A 21,602-nucleotide genomic window follows, 5' to 3' on the forward strand; every position below is an offset into this window, starting at 1 on the left:
GATACTAGATATTCTAAACCTTCCTTAATAAAAAGTGAAGTGTCATATGTTAGGAGATGAATGGGTAACAGACTTGTTCTGGAAAAAGAATCAAGGAAGGCTGGGCCCTGAGCTCAGAATAACCCATAGTATCCACTGTACAAACCAATCACAGCAGACATAATCACAGCATATTACCTCCTACGGACACACATGCACAGGCCAGAAACTCTCCAAGAATACAGCAAAAATGATTACTTTTACCTTGTCTAACAGGTGAAGGTTAGAAAAAATCATTCTGCTAGAGATGGGGCGGGGGGGGGGAGAGACACAAACAATTACGTCAAAAATATTTATTAAAACAGACCGACTCAAAGAGTTTATTCTTATCTGTATAGTCACAAAAGTTACACACCCAAATATCTGTGAAACTCTGTAATCCTGTCTCCTTGCTCTGCTTTAGTAGGGGTATAGCTAACTAACTCTAGACATGTTTCCCCTTAGTAGGGGCCATCAGTTCCACACTCAGTGAGTCCTTTTGCCCCTTTGTTCAACTCTACTTGTTACTTCCAATTTGAAAGTTTCTAGGAGACACCCCAAAATCATGTTTTGGAAGAATGTCTTCCTAGTGAGAACAAAAGTACAGCTAGAATCCATTTAAAACTAATCTCTGATATCAAAGTAGTCATGCTCAGCACATCAAAGAATGATGAGTCATGTCTATCTATCCAATGCCCTGACCTTCCTAGGGTATCCAGTGCCCTATTGTCAGCAGAGGGTAAAGTGGCAGGCTTTCTTCCTTGCCTTTCTAAAGAAATCTCCCACTCCCAGCAGCATTTAAATTTTGTTTCTGTAGACTTGCCTGTGCTAAAGTGCTGTTAAAGGGATGTTTTGTGGGGGTGCCAAAAGACCTGGGAAAAAGGCCAAGATCTGTAGCCACTCTAAACAGAAGGGAGATAGAAGTGCTTCAAACTGGCAAAAGACAGTATCTGTTCCTGCCAGTCTACTGTTCCTTCTGTCAGTCTACTCTGAAGGTGATTCTATAAGCTGTCCCCAAGGAGTTGTAAAACAAAAAGAAATAAGGTCCTTGGAAAAATAGACGTGGCTGTTCTTTACATGGAGATAAGGCTTAATATGGGTCTGGCAATGTTCTGGTTTGAAAGCAGCCAACTATGGCGTGACTGAAGACAGGTTGAGTGGAGAAACTCTGCGTGTGGGAGTGTTGTTAGCAGACAGTGAGGCAGGGAGGAAAAAGGGAGCAGGTATCTCAGTGGAGGGAGTCTCGCCTTGGTTCCGAAGCTGTAGGATTTGCCTGAGCAAGGCCTTACCTTCTTCCCGGGTCTGAAACAAGGTCAAGCAAATGTATCAAAATATATCCAAAGTTATTCTCAAAACCAGGTTCTAAAATACTGACTTATAAAGTTCCTCAGAACAAGGTAACCTCTCCACTCACCCTTTTAACCACCTTCTACCCCCAGATCACAGTAAAGTCATGTCCTCAAACTTAAAATCCAAGTCTTTCACTAAAGTACTGATACTTACATCATTGAATGCACAACACTTCTGAGCACAAGCTGAAGCTTCATCCCACAGCTTGCACTTAAAATAGTACTGGGCCAGATAGCGGAAAGCAGTGCTCTCCTCCAAGTGTTCCACTATTTCCTAGATAAGGAAAGCAGGAATGACTGAGGTGATAAGAATAAGATCAGAAACCCAATTCTCATGCTAATGACACATACCCCACATGAATAGATATCTTGGATATACTTGATGTAACACTGGGCTGCCTGTTCTGACTCAGTCAACTGTTCATGAAGCCTACAAAAGAAATCAGTCTTTAGGTACAAATCATATTGCAAAGCAAGCTAGAGATAAAAAAAAAAAGTAAAAGCACACAAGTAACATCAAAAAATGACAATATATAGACAAGTACAAATTTTGACATAAATGACACAGTGGGACCCAGAATAATATTAGTGCCCAGAAGTGATGGTTACTTCATCAAAGCTCCAAATCATTCTGCTTCTGGTGATGGAGGGAAAGTTAGTAAATACTTAAGCTGGATAACAAACCATTGCAAAAATTGCCTGGTAATACCCTGAGTAAGGTCAAAAAGATACCAAGCAATTCAGATTTTTTGTAAGAATCCAGAAAGTAACTGGTAGGAATGAAACTGCATTTAAGAACCTCTTGCCCTATCATTTCTGAGTTATTCTGTATTTTTCTGGGGCTGAAGAGGAGACTGATACCTAAATGAGTTTCTCTAGACTGCTCTCACATAAAATTCCATTTCTTTCAATTAGTTCTTGAATTTTCCAAATGGGAAAACAATTCCCCTTCAAAAAGTACTAGCATTCTCTTGAGTCAAGATGACTAAGTTTCCAGATCAGTATTCATACACTGTACTACATCCCTGAGTTTGGCTTAAAACTCAACATTCAGAAAACTAAGATCATGGCATCTGGTCCCATCACTTCATGGCAAATAGATGGGGAAACAGTGGAAACAGTGACAGATTTTATTTTGGGGGGCTCAAAAATCACTGCAGATGGTGACTGCAGCCATGAAATTAAAAGACACTTGCTCCTTGGAAGAAAAGTTATGACCAACCTAGACAGCATATTAAAAAGCAGAGACATTACTTTGCCAACAAAGTCTAGTCAGAGCTACGGTTTTCCCAGCAGTCATGTATGGATGTGAGAGTTGGACCATAAAGAAAGCTGAGTGCCAAAGAATTAATGCTTTTGAACTGTGGTGTTGGAGAAGACTCTTGAGAGAGTCCCTTGGACAGCAAGGAGATCCAACCAGTCAGTCAATCCTAAAGGAAATCAGTCCTGAATTTTTATTGGAAGAACTGATGCTGAAGCTGAAACTCCAACACTTTGGCCACCTGATGCGAAGAACTGACACATTTGAAAAGACCCTCATGCTGGAAAGATTAAAGGTGGGAGGAGAAGGGGACGACAGAGGATGAGATGGTTGGATGGCATCACTGACTCGATGGACATGAGTTTGAGGAAACTCTGGGAGTTGGTGATGGACAGGGAGGCCCAGCGTGCTGCAGTCCATGGGGTCACAAAGATTTGGACACGACTGAGCAACTGAACTGAACATCCCCTCATTCATGTAGATGATGGATAAGAGGCTCTAGAACATGCAGGATCCACCTACCAGAGAAGCCAACAGAAATATAACTAACATTTCACTCTTTCACTCACTTTGCCAGTTTTACCAGAGCCATCTTTTCCACATCTCCCACGGCATAAGCTCTCCAATAGCACTGTCAATAAAGAAAGAAATAAACTAGTCACTTCAACCATTGCCCCATGTGCCATGATTCACGCAGGTCCTGCAATCCTCCCAGAAGTTCAGATTTAGAGAATACAAAGCATTTTTACTAGATCTGAGGCCCAGGCTACATATTAACATTCCCACTATGTCAGCCCTGCTTTGCTTTATACACACTATGAGCCTATAAATATTCAGACTTCCCTATGTAGACAGATACAAATGAAGGAAAATTAAGCACCAATAGCTCAACCCCTCATCCAAACATTAGGTTTCCACATAGATTCTCCAGAACCCAATTTCAGGTACCTTTTTGGCTTCCACTAGTTGATTAAGTTTCTCATAACATTCTCCTAAAGCAACCAGCATCCGAGAATCATTGGGCCTGTGAGGAACGAAAAATACGAAACCTGAGCAAAGACTTTAAAGATAACTGAAGTCCTCCCTTGAGGAACCACCACCACAACTGTTTCAAACCCATGAAAGGAATGGGCTTTAATCCAATACTTCGTATATTATTTTATGTGCACAATTATACTACTTTTTAAATTAATTAATTAATTTGGCTGCCTTGGGTCTTAGTTGCGGCATGGGGGGTCTTTGTTACATCATGCAGGATCTCTCGTGGCAGTGCAGGGACTCAAGTTGTGATGCACAGGCTCAGTGGTTGTGGCGCTTGGGCTTAGTTGCTCCACAGCATGTGGGATCTTAGTTCTCCAACCACAGATCAAACCCACATCCCCTGCATTACAAAGCGGATTCTTGACTACCAGACCACCAGGGAAGTCCCCACAGTTATGCTATTAACATATTAGTAGAATACACTACATAAAAATGACCAAACAACATATGGCATGTTTAAACTTAGGTCTCCAAAAGTCAAAACCATTCACTGTGATTCTTTAGTAGCTATCAAAGAGAAAGAAAAGTGTCAGCCCTCCCCACAACAAACATATCATCAGGCGGCGGTCAGACTTACCGAAGCTGGTGGGCCCGTCTATAATAATAAAGGCAATAAAACGGCATCTTAAGGATTTCATAGGTCTGCCCAAGGCCATACCAGGCTCTGTAGTCCCGCTTATTGACCTCAATAGCATGCCTAAGAAATGGAAGAGAAAACTGGTAAGGAGGCAGAATCAAAGTTAGTGACTTGCAGACTCAATAAAGTCAAAGTGTCAGTTGCTCAGTTGTGTCCGACTCTCTTTGGACCCCACGGACTGTAGCCTGTCAGGCTCCTCTATCCGTGGGCAAGAAAACTAGAGTGGGAAGCCATTTCTTTCTCCAGGTGATCTTCCCAGAGGTTCCTAAAATCACAACAATCTGCTCCACCTCACCCTCCAACTAAAACCTCACCTATAAGCCTGAATAGCAGCAGACGTATTCTTCATTTCCATGTACTCATGTCCCATTAGCGTCCAGGCCCCAAGATACCGAGGATTCAATTTCAAGGCTCTCTGGAAATACAAGGCTGCTTTCTCATGTTGAGAACGCAAACTATAATAATTGCCTGATTGGAAAAAAAAAATATGTGAACAACTAGAAAGATTAAAATAAGTCACTAAAATAGGCAGCATTTTACAGGGTAGGCAAGAACTCATTCCCCCAAAGTCCTTGCAGAAAAGCCAAATTGTATAGGCAATATCATCATTTCCTTGGAAAATATCACACATTCTGTTTTTTTTTTTTAAAAAAAAGTGTTTCCTAACACCACAAAAGTTTTCTTCATTGTATTTCCTCTGGATATTAGCATTATACATATATTTTCTTAATAAAGGGTAAGATATTCCTAGAGTATGCTTCAGATTGGTAGTTTTCCAACTATCTTCCAAGGTCCCTAAGGAAGTACCTGAAAGGTTAAAAATGTAGAACTCTGAACTCCTCTCTTCCACAAGAATCAAGGAAGTTCTATTATCACTGGTCTTAAAAAGAGTATATGAAAGATTTTAGGATTCTGTTAAAAAAATGTATTTGAAGAAAGGGAATAAAGATTATCTGACTTGTCTCAACTAGTAAATGCAAAAATGAAATGTGGTATATATCCAGACAATGAAATACTTCTCGGCAGTAAAAAGAAAAGAACTACTGACATATGCTGCAACATGGACAAACCTCAAAAAACAGCTCTGTGAAAAAAGCCACATAATAAGACTAAATATTCCAAGATTCCATTTAAAATTTCTAGAAAGGGCAAAACTGCACACTCAAAAGGCAGATCTCCTGGGGATGGGAGTAGGACTGACTTAAAATAGACTCAAGAGAATTTTGGGTTATGATAGAATTTTCTAAACTGGATTATGATTATGGTTACACAACTTAATAAGTTAGCAAAAAACTCAATGAACTGTAAACTTAAAATGGGTAAATTTTATGGTATACAAATTATCCCTTAATAAAGCTATCTTTAATATATACCAATAAAATGGACAGCCTAGAAGAAATGGACACATTCCTAGAAATATATAATCTCCAAAAATTAAAACAGGAATAGAAAATATAAACAGACCAATTACCAGTAATAAAACTGAATCAGTAATAAAAAAACTCCCAACATACAAAAGTCTGGGACCAGATGGCTTCACAGATGAATTTTATCAAATATTTAGAAAAGAGCTAACAATTATTTTTCTTCATATTATTCCCAAAAATTAGAGGAAGGAATATTTCCAAACTCATTCACAAAGCCAGCATCACCTTGATACCAAAACCAAAGATATCTCAAAAACAAGAAAATTACAAGCCAATATCACTAATGATCATAGACGAAAAAGTCCTCAAAGTATTTGCAAACTGAATTCAATAATACATTAAAAGGATCATACATCATGATCAAGTGGGATTCATCCCAGGGATACATGGATGGTTCAATACCTGCAAATTAATCAATGTGATATCAATTTTCATTAAAAAAAATGAAAAATAAAAATTATATGATCATCTGTACAGAATCGCTATGTTGTATATCTGAAACCAATATAATATTGTAAATCAACTATACCTCAATTATTTTAAAAAGAAGAAAAAAATTAGAGACATACCAAGACTTCTGAATGATTTCTCAGGAGATATTGTTGAATGAGAAAAGTAAAATGCAGAGAAATGGGTACAGTATGATCCTATTTTTGTAAGCAAACAGCCCATTAAACCCTGCATCGTTGTTGTTTAGTCAACAAGTCATGTTCGACTCTTTTATGACCCCAGGGACTGTAGCCCACCAGGCTCCCCTATCCATGGGATTTCCCAGGCAAGAATACTGGAGTGGATTGTCGTTTCCTTTTCCAGGGGATCTTCCTCACACAGGGATTGAACCTGCCTCTCCAGCACTGGCGGGAGGATTCTTTACCACTGAGCCACCAGGGAAGCCCAAACCCCGCATATGTGTATGTATATTTTTTATGTGGTACCGGAACATGCTAACACAAGTATTTTAAAGGATGAAGGGTGCAGTGAGGGGGAAAAAAAACACCTCCTTTATGTAAAAACTGTATGTGCATAAACTAAATAAAAGGGTGGATTTAGATATATACATATACTAACTTACAGAGATCATGATAAACTGTCAAATGGAAAAAACAAATTGCGAGAAACTTTATGATTCCACTCTGGTAAAAAAACAAGTAATACTATTTCTATATATGTGTTTGTCTTTTTTTAAAAAATTTGTCTAGATACAGCTGTCAGTTTGATTCAGGAGAAATCATTTATAACAACTGTCTGTATTACATAAGATCATATATTGATATGATATGAATATCAACATAAGTTGATATTCATCTGGGAAAAAAGATGGGAGGTCTTTATGTACATAAAGATAGCTTTGCTTCTGTCACTGACTCAGAACCAGATACAGAAAAATAACCAAACTTTAAGCAGACTGTCCAAGGGTTAACTTCTGTAATAGAACAGAAGTGAAGCAGTGGTAGCAGGAGTATCAGCTTTAGCTACTAAAGGAGTCAGGATGACAAAAGAGATGCTAAGTAAGTCAGAATAGGCAAGTTCTGTGCAAAGATTAAGCAGATGAGCTTTTCTGACCAGTTGCAACAGCTACAATGTATTGTATAATTACAATGTGCTGGGCAACCTAACATTGTTATAAGTGCTTTGTATGTATTAATTTACTTAATCCTTAAAACAAACACATAAGAAAAAGTTCTATTGATAAATCCCTTTATGGATGAGGAGAATTTAAATCCACTGTCATACAGCTAGTGAATAGCAAAACCAAGAGTTAAACTTGGGCAGTTTGGTTCCAGAGTCCAAATCTTCACCATGCTACACAGTAATAGATATATATATATATACACTCATTATATATATATATTTGTGTGTGTAAAGCTGCCTTCAGAGACTAGAACTCCAGAAAAGATGCAAAAGGAAGCATTCCACTCACATCAAGACATAAAATCAGAAGCAAGAAATAAGTGGGGGTTTCTTGCCATCACTCTATTCATCACTCTACTGTTTCATTCTCTTTCAGGTCCTCAAGTTTCTTCTCTCTCCACCCTTTTTACTCCTTTCAATTCCTCTGAATTGGCTATAATATGGAAGCTGAAATATACTTTTTATCTTATCTAACGTTCCTTATTCTTAAAATAGGTGAGCTGAATTCAACAAACATTTATTGACCATATGTTAGGAACTTTGTTAGGCATTACAGATATACTGGGGGCAAAGGACAGGATGGCTCAGCAGTAAAGCATCTATCTGCAATGCTGGAGATGCCAGTTTGATCCCTGGGTCAGGAAGATTCCCTGGAGGAGGAAATGGCAACCCACTCCAGTATTCTTGCTGAGAGAATGCAATGGACGAAGGGGCCTGGTGGGCCACAGTTCAAGGGTTTGCGAAGAGTCAGACACAACTGAGTGTATACGCATGCATAAACATACTGAAGAGAAAACAAAAACAGTTCATTAAGAAGTTTACCAAAAATAAAAATAAATTTTAAAAGTTTACTAATCAATTATTTTCAAAAACAGATGGGAATTCGCTGGTAGTCCAGTGGTTAGGACTCCTTGCTCTCACTGCCAAAGGCCTGGCTTTAAACCCTGCTAGGGGAACTGCTGCTGCTGCTGCTGCTGCTGCTGCTAAGTTGCTTCAGTCGTGTCCAACTCTGTGCGACCCCAGAGATGGCAGCCCTTCAGGCTCCTCCATCCCCGGGATTCTCCAGGCAAGAACACTGGAGTGGGCTACCATTTCCTTCTCCAATGCATGAAAGTGAAAAGTGAAAGTGAACTTGCTCAGTCATGTCCGACTCTTAGCGACCCCATGGACTGCAGCCTACCAGGCTCCTCCATCCATGGGATTTTCCAGGCAAGAGCACTGGAGTGGGTCACCAATGCCTTCTCTACTAGGGGGACTAAGATCCCATAAACTGTGTGGCACGGCCAAACAATAAATAAATAAAACCCCAGAAACTCCTAAAGCATTACTCTTTGTATGTATGTCTCCTTTGATTTTAACTGGTTTTAAGTTAGTAGGCTAAAAAAGAACAGTATCTCCCCTACTTATATTTCCTTTCTTCAGGTAAAGGACACTGTTGTAAATCTAGTTACCCATTCATCAATTTCTATTTGTTCTACTTCCTAAACATCTTCTAAGTCTAATCACCTCTCTTCATTCCTCCTGCCAATACCTCAGCTTGGGCTCATCTCTAGACTGGTTTATTGCAAAAGCCTCCTTGTTGGTCTTCCTGCATCTAGTCTTGCCCTTTTGCTAATCTTCCCAGCCCAGTCTCCAGTTATCATTTGAAAATGAAAATCTGAAAAAGTTTATCACTGTCTGGTCTAAAATCCATCAGAAGACTTCTCCTGCCTTAAGAATAAAATCCAAACTTTTGGCAAAGCATAAAAGGCTCTTCAAGATCCGGCCCCTTTTGTACATCCCCTCCTCCCACACAGTGCTTCAGGATCACTGCCTGTTTCACACTTCTCTGCACTGCAATACCCCTCCCAAGTCAATCCATCTTCTCCCTTAGTCAACTCTCCTTCAGATCTCACCTTCTCAAGATGCCTTCCTTAAGATTAGACTGGATTAGCTAGCTCTCTGTCCTATGTACTCTCTTTGTATCCTATGCTTACTTCAATCATAACACTCAACCCACTACATCATTGTTTCTTACTGGTCTTCCTTAGTAGGTAATGGGGTATGTACTGCAACACATTTTACAGTACCTGGTATTCAGAATATGTTGAAAGAATGTTTTCTGAATAAACTGGAATTCCATCCTCACTTTAATGGACTTTATGCTTCACTCATAATGCTCTGACATTGAAAAGATCATCTGTTCCTCTTACCTATGTTTCCATTGTCGTTTTATTATTAGTTGCTCAGTTGTGTGCAACTCTGCGACCCCACAGACTGTAGCCTACCAGGCTCCACTATCCATGGGATTCCAGGCAAGAATACTGGAGTGGGTTGCCATTCCCTTCTCCAGAGGAACTTCCCAACCTATGGATCAAACCCAGGTCTAGGATTTTTTTTTTTTAATGTTTCTTTCCCATACTGGACTACAACTTCTTCAAGGTCTGGAAATATTTACTGAATGACTGACCTGAAATTCTATCACTTTATTAACAACAATGTCACCAAAGATCCAGGAACAAGGTCTTTCATCTCCAGGAAACTTAGGCTTTCAATCACAAACAACCAAAGTTACTTTTATCCAAGAGGGGCCATTCATCTATTTGTGTCAACTGATTATCACGCTACCCTAGGGTGACCAAATACATGGGACCACACTTCTCAATGGAGGATGATTCTGACCCCAAAACGTTATTTGGCTTCACCTGCGAACATTTTTGGTTGTCCCACCTGGCAGAAGGAGGTTACTGACATTGAGTGGTTAGAAGCTGGGTATACTGCTAACATCCTGCAGTGTACAGGACATGCATGTGTGCTCAGTCGTTCAGTCGTGTTCGACTCTTTGCGACCCCATGGACTGTAACCTGCCAGGCTCCTCTGTCCATGGAACTATCCTGGCAAGAATACTGGAATGGGTTGCCATTTCTTTCCCCAAGGGACGTTCCCAACCCAGGAAATGAACCTGTATCTCCCAAGGCTCTTGCATTGGCAGGTGGATTCTTTACCACTGAGCCACTGGGGAAGCCTCAGTGTACAAGACAGCCTCCCGAAAAAGAAATTAAAACCAAAACTGTCAACAGAGCCAAGCTTGAGACACCCTTGTATAGAAAAAAGAGGTAATCTTATTTTTTTTTCATAGAATTGGAAATTCTTACAAACATTTTAGTAATATTAGTAAGTTTAAAATGCACACCCTTTTGATCCAGCATTTCGCTGCAAGGAACTTATTACACAGAAAGAGTTGCATAAAAGACTTCCGTGGTACTACGATGGATAAGAATCTGCCTACCAGTGGAGGGGAAACGGGTTCAAACCCTGATCTAGGAAGATCCCACATGCCGAGGAGCAACTAAGCCCATGTGCCACAACTATTGAGCCTGTGCTCTAAAGCCAGTGAGCCATAAGCGCTGAACTCATGTGCTACAACCACTAAAGCCCGTGCACCTAGAGCCTGTGTTTCACAAGAGAAGCCACCGCAATGAGAAGCCTGTGCACCACAAAGAGTAGCCGCTGCTCGCCACAACTAGACAAAGTCCATGAAGAGCAACAAAGACCCAGTGTAACAAAAGTAAGTAAGTAAAAATTAAAATTGAAAAAGAAATAGTTGCATAAACAAACAAAAATAAATGCGTACATACAAAGATGTTTCCTAAAGTAATTTTTGTATATTAACAAACAGTCAGTTCAGTCGCTCAGTTGTGTCTGAATCTTTGCGACCCCATGGACTGTAGGGTGCCAGACTTCCCTGTCCATCACCAACTCCCAGAGCTCGCTCAAACTCATGTCCATCTAGTTGGTAATGTCATCCAACCATCTCATCCTCTGTCATCCCCTTCTCCTGCCTTCAATCTTTGCCAGCATCAGGGTATTTTTCAGTGAGTCAGTTCTTCACATCAGGTGGCCAAGGTATTGGAGCTTCGGCTTCAGCATCAGTCCTTCCAATAAATATTCAGGACTGATTTCCTTGACTGGTTTGATCTGCTTGTAGTCCAGTTCAGTCCAGTTTAGTTGCTCAGTCATGTCCGACTCTTTGCAACCCCATGAACTGCAGCACGCCAGGCCTCCCTGTCCATCACCAACTCCCAGGGTGCACCCAAACCCATGTCCACTGAGTCAGTGATGCCATCCAACCATCTCATCCTTTGTCGTCCCCTTCTCCTCCTGCCCTCAATCTTTCCCAGCATCAGGGTCTTTTCAAATGAGTCAGATCTTTGCATCGGGTGGCCAAAGTATTGGAGTTTCAGCTTCAACATCAGTCCTTCCAATGAACACCCAGGACTGATCTCCTTTAGGATGGTATGGTTGGATCTCCTTGCAGTCCAAGGGACTCTCAAGAGTCTTCTCCAACACCACAGTTCAAAAGCATCAATTCTTCTGCACTCAGTTTTCTTTATAGTCCAACTCTCACATCCATACATGGCCACTGGAAAAACCATAGCCTTGACTAGACGGACCTTTGTTGGCAAAGTAATGTCTCTGCTTTTTAATATGCTGTCTAGGTTGCTCATAATTTTCCTTCCAAGGAGAAAGTGTCTTTTAATTTCACGGCTGCAATCACCATCTGCAGTGATTCTGGAGCCCAGAAAAATAAAGTCAGCCACTGTTTCCACTGTTTCCCCATCTATTTGCCACAAGTGATGGGACCGGATGCCATGATCTTAGTTTTTGGAATGTTGAGTTTTAAGCCAGCTGTTTCACTCTCCTCTTTCACTTTCATCAAAAGGCTCTTTAGTTCCTCTTTGCTTTCTGCCATAAGGGTGGTGTCATCTGCATATCTGAGGTTATTGATATTTTCCCCAGCAATCTTGACTCCAGCTTGTGCTTCATCCAGCCCGGCATTTCACATGATGTACCCTCCATAAAAGCTGAATAAGCAGGGTGACAATATACAGCTTTGACATACCCCTTTCCCAATTTGGAACCAGTCTGTCATTCCACGTCTGGTTCTAACTGTTGCTTCTTGACCTCCGTACAGATTTCTCTGGAGGCAGTTAAAGTGGTCTGGTATTCCCATCTCTTGAAGAATTTTCCAGTTTGTTGTGATCCACACAGTCAAAGGCTTTGGCATAGTCAATAAAGCAGAAGTAGATGCTTTTCTGGAATTCCCTTGTTTTTTCTATGATCCAACAGATGTTGGACATTTGATCTCTGGTTCCTCTGCCTTTTTTAAATCCAGCTTGAACATCTGGAAGTTCCTGGTTCACATACTGTTGACACCTCACTTGGAGAATTTTCAGCATTACTTTGCTAGCATGTGAGATGAGTGCAACTGTGTGGTAGTTTGAACATATTATGGCACTGCATTTCTTTGGGACTGGAATGAAAACTGACCTTTTAAAGTCCTGTGGCCACCGCTGACTTTTCCAAATTTGCTGGCCTATTGAGTACAGTACTTTCACAGCATCATCTTTTAGGATTTGAAATAGCTCAACTGGAATTCCATCACCTCCACTAGCTTTATTCATAGTGATGCTTCAAGTAAGGCCCACTTGATCTCACATTCCAGGATGTATGGCTCTAGGTGAGTGATCACACCATCGTGATTACTGGGTTGTGAAGATCTCTTTTGTATAGTTCTTCTGTGTATTCTTGCTTCCTCTTCTTAATAGCTTCTGCTTCTGTTAGGTCCATACCGCTTCTGTCTTTTATTGTGCCCATCTTTGCATAAAATGCTCCCTTGGTATCTCTAACTTTCTTGAAGAGAAACACTAGCCACAACTTATACAATAGAAAATCAATTAAATTTTAAAAAGGCACATCTATATAATAAAATACTACATAGCCATCATAAATAATACAACTCTAGATGTAATACCATGAAAAGATGGAAAAAGATATATTTTAGGTTAAAAAAAAAAAGGACATTACAAAGCAGTGTATATAATGACACAATTTTTGTAAATAACCATACCTGCATATATACCATTTTTACTATTTACACAGAAAAACATTCTGGAGTTGTATCCACCAAACAGTCTTGGGAGTGGGATTACAGTGATCCTTGACATCCTACTGTATATAATTTTATTACCTTTAACACTTTTATTTTTGGCAGGATCCCAGTTCTTTGACCAGAGGTTGAATCCATGCCCCCTGCAGTGGAATCTCAGAGTCTTAATCATTGGACTGCCAGAGAACTGCCCCCCCTCCTTTTTTTTGACACTTTATATTGTTGTTATTTGGATTACTTACAATAAAGATAAATCTTGAAAGAAAAAAATGACTCTTACCAATTACACAGCATGTTTCTACACGATATTTATCAATCTCACAGAGGTTGTGAGCCAGATAACTCAACTCAGATTTCATGCTCTGAAAGAAAAGAAAGATGATCTAAGCATGAAAAAGAAACCCTTATTTTTCTTGTATCTAATGCTATGAGGTGACAATCCAACCCAGGAGATTCAAAGCACAAGAGCTTAATCAAGTCCAAGCAAAGGAAGCAGCTCACCCTGACATAAAGAAGGTTGGAGAACGTATCCATATTTTCAATCCTGTAAGGGTCTTGTTTCCTTAGCTCATTAAAAATAGAGAGGGCTTTGTCAATATCTGCAGAAATAAGACAGAGTTCAGAAAACAATACAGTGCTACCTTCAGGATTTGATGGTACTTTGTTATCCTTATTCACTCACCTCTGATATTGTGATAGGCAACTGCAATTTGGGAAACAATATATGAGCTCTTAGAGAAGCCCACATCAATGAGATTCTGATATTTTTGCAGGGCCTCCTCTATCAACTGCAACTCTGTGTATATATGGGCCAGAAAAAACTCTTTCATCCAGGTGTCTGGCAAAGACAGGAACTTCAGCTGGCAGCAGGAGAGAGAGGGAAATACTTAATATACTTTGACCTCTCTCCCAAATGAACATCAAGGAACTATCTTTATTTTCTAAAAGAATTTATCACCTAAATTTTATTAGAGCACCTAATAATGAACAGGTGTGTGTGTGTATTCAGTCACTTCAGTCAAGTTGAAGTCTGCAACCCTATGGTTTGCAGCCTACCAGGCTCCTTTGTCCAGGGGATTCTCCAGGCAAGAAAACTGGAGTGGGCTGCCATTTCCTCCTCCAGGGGATCTTCCCAACCCAGGGATGAAACCTGCATCTCTTATGTCTCCTGCACTGATAGGCAGGTTCCTTAGCACTAGCACCACCTGAGATGCTGTTCAATTAAGTGAATAGGACTCACAAACATAATAGCGGGAATAGAGAAGAATGGTCTAGCTTCAGAAAGATAGGATTTGAGGTGAGTCTTGGAGGATGGGTAAAAACTGAATAGAAAAGGGGAGAGGAAGAGAAAAAAGACAACATTCTAGGTAAGGGTAACAACAGAGGAAAAAGTCATGAGTGTAGGTAAACAGGATGAGACAACTAGTTCAGTTTGAGGGGAGGCTATGTGTTGGGAAGCTGTAGGAAAAAAAAAGACTGAACTAAGAGTGGGTGCTATGCTACAACCAGAAATGGGATGCAATGTGAAAACACTGCAATCTTTGTTAAGAGAATGACATGATGACATGAGTGCCTTAAGAATAAGTTTGGAAACAGTATGTAAGATAGCTTGGAAATGGGAAGTACAAAAATAGGAAAGCTAGATAGAAAGTATTTATTACTTTTAAGTAATCTAGTTTTGAGATGATAACCAAGATGGCAAAGGGAACCAAGAGAAAGAGATGCAGACAAGAAGGAAACCATGGCAATGTTTGGTGACTGACTAGATAAAGGGAGATGAGAAAAAGGGAAGAGACAAAATATGACTTTGAGGCATCAAGACTGAGTACTTTCTGAGAAGGAGTGATGTAACTGAGAGTCCATCAGGTTAAGAGAAAGAAAGAGAACTGAAGAGGCAAGATGAGAAATGTGGTTTTACATATTTTAAGTTCAGAGCTTAATGAAAGTGTGGTAGGCAGTTAGAGATAAGTGAATAGAAGTAAACCAAGATTAAGATTTCAGACTCAAATTAAGTAGCATGTATCATTATTAAGGGAAATCAACCAGCCCTTGGTCCCTTAGAGTCAACAAAAGGAAGTATGTTGTTGCTTCTATTAACTACTGAAGAACAGCAAAATAAACTCTGTAGACAACTCTGTAGACATTGTTCTCTAACAATGACTAATAAAACTGCAGTTTAGAAAGCCATTTCATATACATGATTTCATTAATTAACAAATTTCTAAATCTTAACAGTCCTATGACAGTTCAGAAGAGACATTAAACATGCTTTTAATACAATTCTTGATTTAAGAGAAATTATTCCTATAGCATCTTTGGAATTAGGAAACTATAATAGCATTTAGTCTAGAAAACAAGTTACAGTAAAACTTGAATCTGAAAGCATGAATATGAAAAGATAGTCTAACACAACTGGATGCAAATCCAATAGCATCTACCAAACAAGACCTAGACATTAGTCTTTCAAATAAAGACCTAAATCCCAACAGTGAAAGAGACCACAGGAGAGGGAGCAAAGAGGTAGCTATAATGAAAGGTTTAGCAAAATTTTTCTCCCCCTCCCCGTTTATTAAAGAATTACATAAGACTTGAAGCAAAAGGTTTTTCATATAGCTTATCTCAAATTTACCATCTCTTTGTCAGTAATCAAGTTACAGAGTTCTAGCCAGGCTCCCCAGTGCAAAGGCAAAACATGAGTAGCCTCCACAAACACATCGATGGCCTCTTTCACTAAGTCCAGCTTTCGAAGCACCACACCATACCTAGAAAAGGGAACGATCACAGAAGTTAATAACATCTCCCCTCTACTCAGAAGAATCTCTCTCTGAAGTTCCAAATTACTCTTAACACTTACAGATAAAGGCCAAAGCCATCAAGTTCCCGAGCCTGGTGTTTTTTGCTGAGCTCCACTCTCAATTCTCTAAGAGCCTCATTTTTCACTTGACCTTTCTCCAGAGGGCCTAGGAAAGAAACAGAGTTTCTGATCTAAGGGTAGACTGCTGCTTTTTATTTCATAGACTCAGATACTCCCTTTGGTGTCAACCAAAGTTACAACTGGAACTTCCAGCCAACATTCACCAATGGCCGATGACATCTTACACAGTCCATTTACTTTATTACAGAAACTGCAACTGATAATTGGTCTGCAGTTATATTCTGTTAGGTCCACATGGGTTTTTAAAATTTTGAATTATCAATATTTAAATATCAGAAGCCTCAACTAAAAATCTAAATTTCCAAGGTTCAGGTTGCAGGGAACAGGGTAAGGCCAAGGGAAGAAAGCCCCTGACAAAATCAAGCCCACATTCCCACAAGGGAGCCCTCAGAGGCAGCTGGGTGACCACCGGTCAGTTGTGCTCTCCAGCTTGCAGACCTCTCCTCAGTCCACTTCCCATGTTTATATTACCTGCCTGGCTCCTACAGGAATTAGAATTTACAACTTCTGCTTTAGTCCAAAAGGTAAGAGAAAGAAATTCATACCTAAGCTATCAACTGTTTCATCATCCTTCTTCTTTTCTCCAGACTGTAAGAGAAAATCAGTAAGTAGGTCTTTTTTCAGTTTATTCGGAAACCTGTTCTAAAACTAGCAGCCTGAATTGACCTAAAGTGTCCAAGTCCAGAATGAAATCTACTATTGGTCACTAATTTTAAACAACTATTTAGGAGCTCCCACTGAGAATCTGGAATAATCTGAGTACCAAAACAATAAAGTACAATAATGAATTATAAACAATTAAAAAAAAAAAAAAGGTAACCTTGAGTCCATACTGACACTAGATAAATACATAAATAAATGAAGGGAAAATATGCTTTAAAAAAAAATAAGTATTTTTGTATTTATTTGGCTACAGCAGGTCTTAGTTGCAGCATGCAGGATCTTTTTTTAGCTGCGGCATGTGGGATTTTTAGCTGCAGCATGCAAACCCTTAGTTGTAGCATGAGGGACCTGGTTCCTTGACCAGGGATCGAACCCAGGCCCCCTGCATTGGGAACAGGGAGTCTTAGCCACGGACCACCAGGGAAATCCTAGGGTCTTGCTTAGAGTAGAATTTACTTCTCAAGAGAGTTCTGGAGTAGATCATTTCGCAACATTATAATAAAACTTCAGGCAAAAATTAACAATGAATTTCTTGACTAATGGTTATTTAGGTTCTTAATTTTTTGGCCTACTACAAAAAATACTTCAATGAACAGTTCTGTACATATATCCCTGTACATATACTGAAGTATCTCTATTGGACAAGTGAAGTTTCTTCAAGAATTATTTGGGCATAGTATTTCAAACTGACATAATCTGCCCAGAGCAGCAGGAGACATGAGTTCAATCCCTGGGTTGGGAAGATTCCCTGGAGGAGGAAATGGCAACCCACTGCAATATTCTTGCCTGGGTAATCCCATGGACAGAGGGGCCTAGCAGGCTACAGTTCATGGGGTCGCAAAGAGTCAGACACGACAGCGTCTGAGCACACAGCATGCACACATGCCCAGAGCAGCAGTCCACACATGTCGGGGTCTGGGTTTCACCTCACCACACAGAGGAGTGGGTGGTGAGCTGAGGCTCCCAGTGGCTCTGGGCAGCAAATTTTACCCATAGCCACAACCAAAGCCACAGGTGATTTTCAACCAATGCCAAAACTATATAAAGTTTTACTCCTGAAATAGATGGTCTACTGCACCCTGCCTTTATCAATAATGAATATTGTCAATATTTTTATATTTTCTTTCATACCATTATTCTTTTTACTTTTCTTATGATGTCTTCTTTATTATTATTATTTATTTATAAAGTATATTCACCAAGTAGACTATTGCTAAATTATTGAAGATTAAATTTTTTCTATTGGGATGCTAAACATGGATGCTTCACTGATAACAGAATGACATCTTAAAACAACCCTCACCAGATATCTAGAATACATGTACAGAAAATAGGCTTTCTTGCTATTGCAGCCATGCAGGAAATGTGCTGCCCGATCATACTCTTTAACATCAAAGTAGGCCTTGGCCAGGGTATAAGCATCCATATCCTGGGCATCTTCCTAAAAAAGAGACAAGCTTATGTTAATGATTAAGAACAGGATAACAAAAGTTCAAATCCAAGAAGCATATTTATTAAATTCAAGATGTAAGAAACAATAATTATTTTCCTCCTCCCCAAAACCCAATACTTATTTATTAGTTTATGAATAAGGTAACAGGACATTCTTTCAAAATAAAAAGTTGGGGAAAGAACTTTAAAAAACTAAACCAGCACTCAGAAATTTGTATTGTTTCTACAAATGTAGTGGGAAGTAGCATATGCTTTAGTGTTAGGCAGCTAGATTTAAATTCTGACTCCTTGACTTCCTGGATTCAAGATGTTAGTAGGGAACTTACTTAGCTTCTCTGAGTATTCACTTCTTCATCTGTAAAATGGAGCCAATAATATACATACAATATAAGGAAAAAGTAAAAAAGTCATGAAAAGTATTTAGTATTAATATCTGACATTCCTTTCCTTCTCCAGACTTTTAAATGTCCACATAAATGCAATATATTGTGAATTAATTGTATTTTTTGGTCTTCAAGTTTTGACATATTAGTACTGTAAAAGCAAAAAACACAGCTATATTTCTTTATGTAAAAAAATTAAATGATACATGCTTGAGGTAAAAACATACAATTCCCTCAAATTCTAGGGATAAGTTGATTAAAACTTTAATAATTTCATTCTCTTAATCCTTCCTGCCCAAATATTGCCAGCACAAAACTGGAACCAAAATTATATTCATGTTTTCTTCATTGGATGAACATGTACTAAATGTGGCCATTAAAGCTTAGGATTCTGGTGGCCCTTTTCACATATACTCATCATCTGCTTATTTCTTCTTCCACTTCTCTCACTTGCATTATACATTTTTTGTGTGATTGTTTTTTTTTATTGGAATATAATTGCTTTATAATTTTGTGTTAGTTTCTGTTGTACAACATCAGTGAATCAGCCGTAAGTATACATATATCCCCTCCCTCTGAGTCTCCTTCCCACTCTCCCATACAATCTCTCTATCTATCACAGAGTACTGAGTGGAGCTCCCTGTGTTATACAGCATCTTCCTGTTAGCTATATATTTTACACATGGTAGTGTATATATGTCATGCATTGTACCTTTTGGATTAATGAATATCTACTGCTTTTAAGTGGGTGGGTGTGTGTGTGTGTGTGTGTGTGTGTGTGTGTGGTTGGAGGAGGACTGGAATCAAGAAATGGCATCTTCAGGAAAACAATGGATTATGACAAAAATCTTTCAGACTACACAGACTATGTAAACATATGCACTATAGATCATACATAAAATGTATTCATATCTCATTTAACTCTCTCAGTATCCCCATAAAGTAAATACTATTATATGCATTTTACTGATGAGGAAACTGTGGCTCAGGAGGTTAATTAGTAAACTGTCAAAAGTCACTAGTATGGCTGAGATTTGAACCCTGAACCGTCTGGATCCAAAATAGGTTTCGCACTGTTGTAAAAACCTTCGATGCTTCTCCACGTTATGAATACTGTCGAGGTTGAGCTGTAAAAATCTAAAAGGCTGAAATCTTAAGCAAGCATTATTTACTAATTCCTCCAAAAGCTTAAGTTGGAGCACCAAGTCTTTCTAAGCTTAACAAACACATACAGATAAAATTGCTTAAAATATCCAACTCTGTGAATGGCTTGAACTCCCTCTACAAACATCCCTGCTAAACAGTGTGCTCCCCTCTGGTGACAGGGCACCCAGTATCTGCTCTGATGCTGGGGAGCACTCGCTGTGAACACGTCGTTACCTCTGTAATAGGCGGCGGCGGCTGCAGCTCAGACAGAGGCAATGCCGGGAGGGAGAAGGCCAACTCCGCAGACCTGGAACAGCCACACAAACTGAATCAGCCCAAGCCCCCCAAGGCCGAGGATCCAACCCTGGTCCCCTCGGACCCCGACATCATACCACTTGCTACTGTGCAGTAGGCCTCGCTCCCGGGTGAGGCCCGCGATAAGTAGCAGCTGCTTTTTAATTTCCCGCAAATTTGAGAAATCGCAGCTGGATGGCAGGACCGGCACCGAGGAAGCCGTCGGGGTCACCGACACTATAGAGGAGCTCGCAGCCATTTTCCTGTCTCGGCCACCCCAACCAATCATCAGCGAAAATACTGCCTGACCCTCTGAACCAAAAAAGTCTGTCTGTTATTGGCGGGCTCTTGCTACAGAAAAACCAACCAGAAACCTTCCTTCTCGTAAAGTCACTAAGAGGTCGGGAGGGAAGAGACAATTACATCTCCGATTGGCGAAGAACTACTGGGGCGGGAAAGTTAGAACTAGAAACAGTGGGCAAAGCCACGATTTCTGGGCGGGGCAGAGAGGAATGAGTGAATGGAAAGGTGGACAGAGACGGTGGACTGGAAACTAGGGATGGGAGGGCAAGAATTTGCAGAAGGGAGAGAGCCCTACCCTGCACCTTAAGGATGATGTGATTGAACCAAAGATAGAGTGTACTTCTTGGGCAGATTCTCTGTCGCTGAATGACAGTGAGGTATGGTGTCTAGCAAGGATGTCTGATATACTCTATAGAATTTTTTTTTTTTAAGAAGTAAGATGTATGGCCACAGGTGAGTTCTTCCTCTTTCAGTTCAGTTCAGTCCCTCAGTCGTGTCCAACTCTTGCGACCCCATGGACTGCAGCATGCCAGATTTCCCTGTCCACCAACTCCCTGGAGCTTGCTCAAACTCATGACCTTCACGTGGGTGATGCCATCCAACCATCTCATCCTCTGTCCTCCCCTTCTACCCCTGCCTTCAATCTTTCCCAGCATCAGGATCTTTTCCAGTGACTCAGTTCTCCACATCAGGTGGCCAAAGTATTGGAGTTTCAGCTTCAGCATCAGTCCTTCCAATGAATATTCAGGACTGATTTCCTTTGGGATGAACTGGTTTGATCTCCTTGCAGTCCAAGGGACTCTCAAGAGTCTTCTCCAACACCATAGTTGAAAAGCATCAATTCTTCAGTGCTCAGCTTTCTTTATAGTCCAACTCTCTCATCCATAAATGACTACTGGAAAAACCATAGCTTTGACTAGATGGACCTTTGTTGGCAAAGTAATGTCTCTGCTTTTTAATGTGCTGTCTGGGTTAGTCATGGAGAAGGAAATGGCAATCCACTCCAGTATTCTTGCCTAGAGAATCCTGTGGACAGAGGAGCCTGGTGGGCTGCTGTCCATAGGGTTGCATAGAGTTGGACAAGACTGAAGCAACTTAGCATGCATGCATGCGTTGGAGAAGGAAATGGCAA

The 21,602-nt window shown here is 40.1% G+C and overlaps 1 protein-coding gene and 1 non-coding gene across 2 annotated transcripts; both read right to left on the reverse strand.

The window, feature by feature from the left end:
- Positions 1-331: 331 nt before the first annotated feature.
- On the reverse strand, positions 332-20,841 carry CDC23 (cell division cycle 23). Its single transcript, XM_086411807.1, has 16 exons — positions 20,266-20,841; positions 20,108-20,180; positions 18,196-18,333; positions 16,775-16,817; positions 16,149-16,254; positions 15,924-16,056; positions 13,977-14,154; positions 13,796-13,893; positions 13,575-13,656; positions 4,621-4,774; positions 4,247-4,366; positions 3,577-3,652; positions 3,198-3,259; positions 1,719-1,797; positions 1,522-1,641; positions 332-1,320 (listed from the first exon to the last, which is right to left on the reverse strand). Exons 1-16 carry the CDS (start codon positions 20,454-20,456, stop codon positions 1,150-1,152), a joined length of 1,824 nt encoding a protein of 607 aa, XP_086267933.1. The 5' UTR covers positions 20,457-20,841; the 3' UTR covers positions 332-1,149.
- LOC147369436 (small nucleolar RNA ACA64) lies at positions 17,796-17,922 on the reverse strand. Its single transcript, XR_015168710.1, has one exon. It is a non-coding gene; the product is annotated as a small nucleolar RNA ACA64 (small nucleolar RNA).
- Positions 20,842-21,602: the final 761 nt, after the last annotated feature.

This window comes from Bos grunniens, chromosome 7 (assembly GCF_055505025.1).
Source record: "Bos grunniens cultivar Pamir isolate PY7600 chromosome 7, Bosgru_T2T1.0, whole genome shotgun sequence".
Lineage (NCBI taxonomy): Eukaryota > Metazoa > Chordata > Mammalia > Artiodactyla > Bovidae > Bos > Bos grunniens.